At 42.1% G+C, this 9,839-nt stretch overlaps 1 protein-coding gene across 1 annotated transcript; it reads left to right on the top strand.

The window, feature by feature from the left end:
* The first annotated feature begins 93 nt into the window (after positions 1-93).
* On the top strand, positions 94-1,522 carry LOC106292208. The gene is made up of 3 exons (XM_013727820.1): positions 94-406; positions 658-1,184; positions 1,226-1,522. The coding sequence occupies exons 1-3, from the start codon at positions 94-96 to the stop codon at positions 1,520-1,522; spliced, it is 1,137 nt and encodes a 378-aa protein (XP_013583274.1).
* Positions 1,523-9,839: the final 8,317 nt, after the last annotated feature.

Genomic DNA, 9,839 nt, shown 5'->3' with positions numbered 1-9,839 from the left:
CCAGTAGAAGGAGTGCAAGAACGCGTCCCAGTTGCTGATAGATTGGGACCTACTGCTGGTAAATCCCCCACATCTGCCTTTAGAGTTTCCATTATGGCCAGACTTGGCCCCCTGCTTGACGAGATCACCACAAATGACGTTGCGGCCAATGAGCCTCTGCCACCACCACCAAGAAGAAAGCCAGGGAGACACCCGGGGAGACGAACTGTTAATGCTAGCCCGCTACAAGGTGCAAGCTCCAAGAAGAGGCTAGCAAGCGTTAAACCCCATGTCTGTCGCAGGAAGCTTACAGATGGGAAAGATAAAACAGATAAAGCTAATAAAAGGCAGAGGAAGAACAAAGACTCAACTAGCGACGGGATTCCGCGTGATCAAGAAGGGACAACCTCAGAGAACCTTCCTATCTGTAACATGATACCTCCGACTTCTCGACGTAGGATGGATTTTCGGATCCAATCCAACCCCGCTCCTTAGCCGTAGGTAGCTGGAACTGTCAGGGGTTGAAGAATCCCCGGACGGTTTGGAGACTAGGAGCGATATCCAAAAAAATTGACCTTGATATCGTTTTCCTTATGGAAACAAAAAACCCCGATGAAGTTGTACTCAAGAAGCTGGATCACCTTCGCTATGAGTGCAAACACCTTGTCTCGCCAATAGGGCACGGAGCTGGAGGCTTGGCCCTCTTCTGGAAACAAGAGCTTCACCTGAAGATTTTAGATTCTAGTCCAAATGTAATCGATACTATCATTGTATTTGAAGGGAAAAAGTTCTACTCTTTTTTCGTGTATGGAAACACTGATAAAAAGCTAAGACAAAACTTGTGGGATCATCTCCTTGGCTTAGCTCTGTCTCGGGAAGATGCTTGGTCTGTTACAGGTGACTTAAATGACATATTGAGCAATGACGAAAAGAATGGAGGATCAATACGACTGGAAGGATCCTTCTCGAGCCTCAGAACTTTCTTCTCCGAAGCAGACCTCTTTGATCTCCAACATACCGGAGACCCTTTGTCTTGGATGGGTAAACGAGGAAACGATGTCGTCCGGTGTAGACTGGACAGAGCGGTCGCAAACACTCGATGGGCTGAGTGCTTCCCCTCGGCTCGATGTCAATATCTTGGTTTCGAGGGCTCTGATCATAAACCACTCATATCTCTGTTGATAAAGGTGGGAGAAGAAGGCGAGGTATGTTCCGATACGACCGTCGCCTATGTAAGAACTAGAAGGCAAAGAAGATTGTTGCAGACGCTTGGATAAGCGACCCTTTCTCTACCGTTACCGAAAAACTAGTGACTGCTAGGAGTGCAATCTCAGCTTGGAACCACACTCAACAGCAAAATAGCATGAAGATAATTGAGCAGAAGCGGGAAGAATTGAATGCGGCTCTCTCTAGGCCTGTGGAGGACACATCGTTAATCCAAGAAATTTCGACTCAACTATCAGCAGCTTATGCAGCAGAGGAAGAGTATTGGAAACAGCAAATTAGGCTTCTCTGGCTCAATCTGGGTGATAGGAACACATGATATTTCCATTCCATCACAAAGGCTCGAAGGAGAAGAAACGCCTTCTCGGTTATGGAAAGAGAAGATGGGCAAATGGTGTATAAAGAGGATGAGATAGCGCAAGTGACTGGGGAGTATTTCGAGCATTCATTTACCTCGAGCCCGGGAGAAAGGGCAGCAGCAGTCACACGAGGCTTACACCCCATTGTAACAGAGGAGGATAATGCTATGCTTACAAGCATCCCGTCGTCTGAAGAGACCAAGGCCGCTGCCTTTTCCATCCATGCGGAAAAGGCCCCGGGGCCGGACGGGTTTTCCGCTGGCTTCTTTCATACATATTGGAATGATATCGAACCAGACATTGTGGCAGAGGTGCATGGGTTTTTCAGCAGGGACCCCCTTCCGGAAGGAGTCAATGACACTAATACATGCCTCATCCCCAAAGTCTACAACCCACAGAAAGTATCGGACTACAGCCCCGTAGCCCTTTGTAATGTTTATTACAAAATATACTCGAAACTCTTGACGAGAAAACTTCAGCCAATGATGGACAAGCTTATTTCAGAGAACCAATCAGCCTTTGTCCCAGGTAGAGCTATTGGTGACAACTTCCTCATCAGCCATGAAGTTCTCCATTATCTAAAAGCCTCAAAAGTGGAGCAGCGATGTGCTATGGCGGTTAAAACCGATATGAGGAAGGCTTACGACCGTCTAGAGTGGAACTTCATCGCTCTAGTTTTGGCTCGGTTGGGATTCCACCAAAGCCTAGTAAGGCTGATAATACAGTGTATCTCATATGTCACATACTCCTTCCTCGTTAACGGCTTGCCTAAAGGGAAGGTAGTACCGAGTAGATGAATTCGCCAAGGCAATCCCCTCTCTCCCTACATATTCATTATGTGTAGTGAATTTCTCTCGGGATTATGTAGCAGAGCCCAAGAAGAAGGTTTAATTCAAGGAATTAAAGTCGCTAGAGGATGCCCTCAAGTGAATCATCTTCTCTTTGCGGACGATACTATGTTCTTCGCCAGCGCCAACAAAAGAAATTTTGAGGCACTCAAAGATATCCTCAGCTGCTATGAGGAACCTTCAGGCCAGTACATCAACAACGACAACTCGGCCATAACTTTCTCCCGTCGGACACCGGCTGCACTGAAACTGGTGATCAAAGACAAGCTTCAAATCCACAAGGAAGGTGGAGTTGGCAAGTATCTAGGCCTCCCGGATTCCTTTGGAAGAAGAAAGCGTGACATATTTTCCTCTATTGTCGATCGTATCCAACAGAAGGCCCGGGGATGGTCAACAAAATTCCTATCCTCGGTGGGAAAGCTTGTTATGCTCCAAAGTGTCCTATCGCCCATCCCTTCGTACTCTATGACGTGCTTCAAACTACCGGTGTCCCTATGCAAACGAATCCAGTCTGTTGTTACTCGCTTCTGGTGGGACAACAATGAGAACACCAAGAAGATGGGTTGGATGTTGTGGGAAACAATAGCGACTCCTAAATCGGTTGGAGGGCTGGGGATGAGAGATTTTCTAAAGTTCAACGACACCTTGCTCGCCAAGATAGGCTGGCGATTGTTAAATAACCGGAGCAGTCTCTTGGGTAAAGTTCTGAAAGAAAAGTACTTCTCGAACATCACCATCTTGTTAGCCTCTGAGTCGTCTAACATGTCTCACGGCTGGCGCAGCATCTTGATAGGCCGTGATCTTCTGTTGAAGAATGTAGGCTGGGCAGTGGGGGATGGAAAAATCAATTAATATCTTGCAAGACCCTTGGCTAAGTTTGAACAAGCAGGAACATCCAGTGGGGCCTCCCACCGAATAGAGTACTGACTTTTGTGTCGCTGATCTACTGATACAAGAAGGAACGCAGTGGGACCGCCGGAAAATTCAACTGGTCCTTCCGGCATACGAAGAACATATTCTAAACTTGAAACCAAGTTTAACAGGAATAGCAGACAAGCTTATTTGGTTGAGTACTAATCTGGAGAATACTCTCTTAAATCTGGATATTATGTTGCGGTGGAAAGCGACGTGCAGAACGCTGGGACAGATAGGGAGTTTGATTGGTCCAAGAATGTTTGGAAGCTGGATTGAGCCCCGAAGGTGAAGCTCTTCTCCTGGAAACTGCTCAAAGGTTCCCTGCCGTTGGAGAATGGCTAATTGAACGACACATCAAAGTTGACCCGACATGTAAACGGTGCAGATGCAATGAATCTATCATTCTCTCCTCTTCCAATGTCAGTTTGCACAAAAGATATGGCAGCTGGCCCCCTTCGTGACTGAAAGGGATTATAGAGGAACGATAGATTTATTGATGGCCTGGCCATCAACCTATTCAACGAAGTCAAAATTTTGGTCAAATACAAAACTGACCTTTTGGAAACTTCTCAGACAGTCTACACTACATAGACTTCTGTTGAAGTCTACAATAAAAATTCAAAAGTTCGGTCAAATGCAAAACTAACCTCTTTTAAATAAACGTCTTAGTAAGTCTACCTAAATTTTTGTTTTTGTTGTCAAAGATAAAGACGAAGACTGCCAGGGAAGTCTGCGGTACAAAAAAAATTTGTTTCATCAAATGCGAAACTAACATGTGCGTTGAAAAGTAGATTGTATCGTACGTCTGCATATAGGCGTAGACATACAAAACAGTCTACTATCTCGACACATATATGAAAAATGATGAAAACCATGTAAATAGTAATCTTTTTCTGGTGTAAAACTCGTTTCCAACATTCCCAACCGTCCAAAATCCAAATATGAACAAAAAGAACCGTCTTTAACGATTCACTAATGAAAAAACTCGAAAATATGAAGTTTGTGTTTATGAAAATGAAAGTTATGAGAGTTTTTTAGATAGAAATGTAGAAGAAATGAGAGGAAATGAAGATTTGTTGGTTTAGAATGAGAAAAAAATGGTTGAAAATTGAATTCTAGAGCTTTAATAGCTCAAAAATGGTGGTTTATGATGGTTGGAAAAATTGATGATGATGGCATTATTGTAAATAAGAAGAAATGGTGTGGGTGTATTTGTTTTTTTGTGAATTTCGAAATTAATAAAAAATTAAATAATAGTGGCAATTTTGTAAATAATTCAAAAACATGGAGATAATATAGAAAATTCATTGATGAATAGTAATGACAAAAAAAAGATGTTGGTTTTGGGTTTGATTTGAAAAGATGGGTTGGTTTTGAAAAACTCCTTATATTTTATGAGCACATTTGCTATAATAAAATAAAATATATATTTTTACGAACTAGTACAAACATGTAGGAAATATTTATGTGAAGATTAGATTATGAACTCACAAATCAAATTATACACGCAAGTTAACTCATCATTTATTCTAAGTCTAAATATAACTAACTAGTGGTGTGCCTGCGAAATTTGGTGGTTATTTATGTTGACGTGTGTTGTTTTTTTTTTTTTTTGGTTAAGATGTGTGTGTTTATGTTAGTAGACATATATATGTCAAAGACCCGAAAGTCTACGTAGTGTTTATAATCTTATGAGGACTTTAATAATGCTTATGTAATCGTTTATCTTACTGGATATACAAATTGTGAGTAGCACTGTAGCAGCATCACATAACGAATACAGCAGAAGACTTGTTCGAAGCACTTTAGTTGCACAACATCATAGAATTATTGCAGGGTAGATGGCAGGTACGCTTAACGTATAAACTTTAACACCACATTATTCAATTCTGAATCCCGCTTTCTTCTACAAAAGGAGGTGGGTACGTTACCGTTTGTAGTGAGACGAAGCTGGTATGTCTTTTTTTCTTTCTTTTCTTTTCTGGCACAAGACGAAGCTGGCATGTCCAGATGTTAAAACTCTGAGATCCCATCCAATTTACTGGTGAAGACAGACCACAAATCTAACATGAAAGTATTTAATAAGACCCCATTGTTAGACCAAAACTCGGCAAATTACAAACTAGACCAAAATAAGGAAAACCCAAAAATTTGGTGGTTAAAAAGTTTTATAACCTGAACATAAAAGACCAAAGTCTCCTAGTGTACCAATTAGGCCAAAATAACGAAAACCATAACTGGTAACTAAGAAAGCTCCGGAAACATAAGATTATTAGGAACTGGAAATGGGATTTGGGAATTTTTGTGACACGTTCATAGTCTGCATAGCTGGAGTTATCAGATTGCGAGGTTTCTCAGGACTTGGACCCTTTTCATTGTCCGTAGTTTACTCCATCGGGTTGACCACTGGAACCAGTTTGCGGAGGAATTGTTTCAGACACTTGAGGAAAGTCTGGGATTGTTGCAGCAGCATCACACATGTTGGTGTCTGGAGCAATGTTCTTCGTTATCGGTTTGAGTCTCTTATATGACTCATCTCTTCATGAGTTTTCCATGTTTAATGGCCCGTTAAAGCATTGATGATCTAATAATTTTTTTTTGTCTTTCATACTAACAGACGGATGAAGAAGAACAAATGTGTTGAGGTTGAAAATAGAATCAGGAATATGATCTTTTAATGGAGCATCGACTCTCTTTACTAAAATGTTTGTGTTTTAGTTTTTCTCTTTACAAGTAATAACCAGTCTTTTTTCATTTTATTATACCTTAATTTTGTTTGTCCACTAATCCATTAGAGACTTTTTCAGGATTTAGTGATGAAAATCAAATAAAATCGCATAATTTAAAACATGAAAAAAGTGTAATATTAGGAAGAGGAAATGTTACTTTTATGGAATTTTGGAAGTTGATAGAATTATGGAAATGTTATTTTCATGGAGTTATGTAAGTTGCAAGTATTTCAGAAATATTCATAATAAGTTTATGAGAAATGGTGAATGCCATAATCTAACTATGTTAATGTAATAGACTACTTCTATATAAGAGGAGCTCGTGTGTTCTCTTATCTCTAAGTAAGCCGATTTGTAAGAATGAGAGAGAGAAATGTGCTAGATCTCTGTTCTTAAGATTATAGTGAGTTTGTCTCCTTACCAGGTCCGTAGCCATTCTAGATAAACTCTAGGTAAACAAATACTTGTGTCTATCTTCTATCTTTTCCTTGTTCTTCTTCTGATTTCAATAATTCTACAAACTCATACTTTCTATTTTCTAACTTACGTTGTCGAGTTCGCCAGAGAGTGTATCATCGAGTTTGTGTGTTTGATTCTGATTTTAGATCAAACATTTTTGCCATCGTGTTTGAACAAAGTTGTATCAGAGCCATGGTTGGTGTCGTTGTCAATGGTGAATGCAATAATTGAGGTGTGTCGGTTTGGTGGGAAGAGAGACTTCTCATTGTGGAAGAAGAGGATGCTACCACATCTGTCTGTCCTTGATTTATAAGATGTGTTAGAAGAGTCTTTGTCACCTTATGCGTCAGCAATCAGGAATGATGAAGATGAGGATGTATACATGGAGCGGTTGGTGAAAGAGAAAGCTTAAAGGCGATGATGAATTAGATCATTTTCAAAATGTTGGAGATCATGTGTTAAAGTGTTGGGGTCAAAAACAGTTGCGATGAAGTTAACACTCAAAACATCTGAAAAAGAAGAATAAGAACTGTCTTCGACAAATACTTTTTCGGAAAAGATTCATTCTTACGAAGAACTTTGCGGAGGAAACACGTGACATCGGAGAAAAGCCCAAATAAGGTCGCACGGTAACTACATAGCGACCAAACACACGTCCCACTCGATCGCTACATAGCGACCGAGCTCGAAGCCAAGCTCGGTCGCTACGTAGCGACCGAGCTCGAGCCAAGCTCGGTCGCTACGTAGCTGTGGAAACCAAAACTCGCACTGTCGATTTTCGTTTAAATAAGGAAACTAGGAAAATCCTAATTTCCAGAGGTCCTGGATATCTGCTAATACCACACGTCAAGCAATCAGAACACAAAAATAACAACGATAAAGTATAAGAAATCGAAAAGAGAGCAAAGTAGATCTTATTCCGAATTCGCGTTTGAGCGTTACAACAAGGTAAGAGCCTGGGCTACAAGAGCTGTCGGCGAGATTCCTAGTTCTAAAACCCTAAGACGGCAATAACCTAGTTGAGTCGCAGCTCGAATAACAAAAATGGAAATACGCCTAATTGCTCTAAGTGCTAAGTCTGCTCTAAGAAAAAGTCTCTCCATGCTTCTCGCCTAGGACTCCTTATATACTGGCTCCAAGGTCGGTTTACGCTTTCCCCCTTCTGCCCTTAAGCCGCCATAGCATAAAAATGGAGATATTACATTTTTTCCGATCTTCGTAATTATCTTCAAAATTTTGTATTTATCCGCGGAAACTTGACATTTATCTTTCCTTGCGAACCAATCATAAACCGTCATGCAGCTTACGGGCTGCTGGTTAAGAAATCGTAAGTCGGGCCTCGAGTCATGTCTTAGGTCCCTTTGGGCCGTCTGCTGACTCGAAGCGTTTATTACGGCTTCTTTCGATAAAGAACGAACTTTCCGCAGTTTTTACCGCAAAGTTTGATCGATGACTTAGAATGGCGGGAAACATGAAATGGGTTCGCTACGGCCTTCGGGAGATAGCATCGAAGGGTAGACGAGAATGCATGGACTAATTTTCGTATCGATGTTTCGGAAGAGCTCGGTCGCTACGTAGCGATCGAGCGGAACCAGCGTTCGAGCGGAACCAGCGTTCGGTCGCTGTGTAGCGATCTTTTTCGAGCTCTTGTCCAATGTCTCGTGTTTCCTCCGCAAAGATTTTCGTAAGGAAGAATCTATTTCGAAAAAGTATTTGTCGGAGAAAGTTTTCTCGTTTTCTTCTTCAGACGTTTTGAATGTTAACTTCATCGTAACCGTTTTTTACCCCAACAGTAGCGACCGAGCTCGAGCCAAGCTCGGTCGCTTCATAGCGACCGAGCGCGCTTCCCTTTCGGTCGCTAAGTAGCGACTGAGCTCGAGCCGACCGAGCGTGCATTCCGTTCGGTCGCTGCATAGCAACCGAGCTCTTCCGAAACGACGATACGACACAAATCCATGCATTCTTGTCTACCCTTCGATGTTGTTTCTTAAAGACCGTAGCGAACCCATTTCATGTTTTCCGCCATTCGAAGTCATCCATCAGGCTTTACGATAAAAACCGTGGAAAAATCGTTTTCATCGAAAAAAATCGTAATAAACGCTTCAAGTCGAAAGACGGCCCAAAGGGACCTAAAACATGACTCGAGGCCCACCTTATGATTTCTTAACCAGCGGCCCGTAAACCGTGGGACGGTTTATGCTTGGTTCGCAAGGAAAGATAAATGTCAAGTTTCCGCGGATAAATACGAAATTTTGAAGATAATTACGAAGATCGGAAAATTGGAATATCTCCATTTTTACACTATAACGGCTTAAGGGCAGAAGGGGAAAAGCGTAAACCGACCTAGGAGTGAGTATATAAGGAGTCCTAGGCGAGAGGCATGAAGAGAACTTTTTCAGAGCAAACTGATCACTTAGAGCAATTAGGCAACTTTCCATTTTTGTTATTTCGAGATGCGACTCAACTAGGTTTTGCAGTCTTAGGTTGTTAGAACTAGGAATCTCACCGACAGCTCTCATAGCCGAGGCTTCTACCTTGTTGTAACGCTCATACGCGAATTCGGAATAAAACTCCTTTTGCTCTCTTTTTACGATTTCATATACTTTATCATTGTTACCTCGTGTTCTGATTGCTTAGCGTGTGGTATTAGCAGATATCCGAGACCGCTGGGAAATTAGGGTTCTCCTACTTTCCTAATTTAAACGGAAATCGACAGTGTGAATTTCGGTTCCCAGAGTTTGGCTCTAGAAGGAGGGGGGGGGGGTTACAGATCAATCTAACTCGCAAAAGACACTCAACAATCAGGAACGATATGCAAGACTCGACGTGCGCGAACGTCATCTCGTTCAAAGGGGGAGCAACGGTCGATCGTGCCAAACCGCGTAACTACCTCCTTGTTATCGAGCTGACGATTCGAGATATCGACGTCGCTAGGGTGCTAATCTACACTGGAAGTTCGGTCGATATCATCTTCAAAGATACTCTCGAAAAGATGGAGATCGATCAATCCAAAATCGTAAAACATCCTAGCCCACTGTTGGGACTTTTGGGAGAAACTACTATTGCCTACGGATCGATTAATCTCGCAGTCAAAGCTGAGACCGTGACAAGGGTCACAGAGTTTTTAGTCGTTGACCGTCCCGCATCTTACAACGTTATCATGGGAACGCCATGGTTGAACGCTATGCATGCAATCCCGTCAACGTACCACCTTTGCCTCAAATTCCCAACCTCTAAATCGAGGTAATATGGGGAAATCCGAGAGTATCGCAGGTGTGTTTCGCCGCAGAACAAAAACGAAAAAGACCAGACCTAGAGACCATTCC

This window comes from Brassica oleracea, chromosome C5 (genome assembly GCF_000695525.1).
Source record: "Brassica oleracea var. oleracea cultivar TO1000 chromosome C5, BOL, whole genome shotgun sequence".
Classification (NCBI taxonomy): domain Eukaryota; kingdom Viridiplantae; phylum Streptophyta; class Magnoliopsida; order Brassicales; family Brassicaceae; genus Brassica; species Brassica oleracea.
This window is presented reverse-complemented; position numbering and strand designations above follow the sequence as displayed.

Coding starts and splice junctions, on each gene's coding strand:
- LOC106292208 (XM_013727820.1), top strand. CDS start 94: ATGGCCAGACTTGGCCCCCTGCTTGACGAGATCACCACAAATGACGTT. Junction 407..657: donor CTCAGAGAACCTTCCTATCT/GTAACATGATAC, acceptor TCTCGCCAATAG/GGCACGGAGCTGGAGGCTTG. Junction 1,185..1,225: donor AGGTGGGAGAAGAAGGCGAG/GTATGTTCCGAT, acceptor AAGAACTAGAAG/GCAAAGAAGATTGTTGCAGA.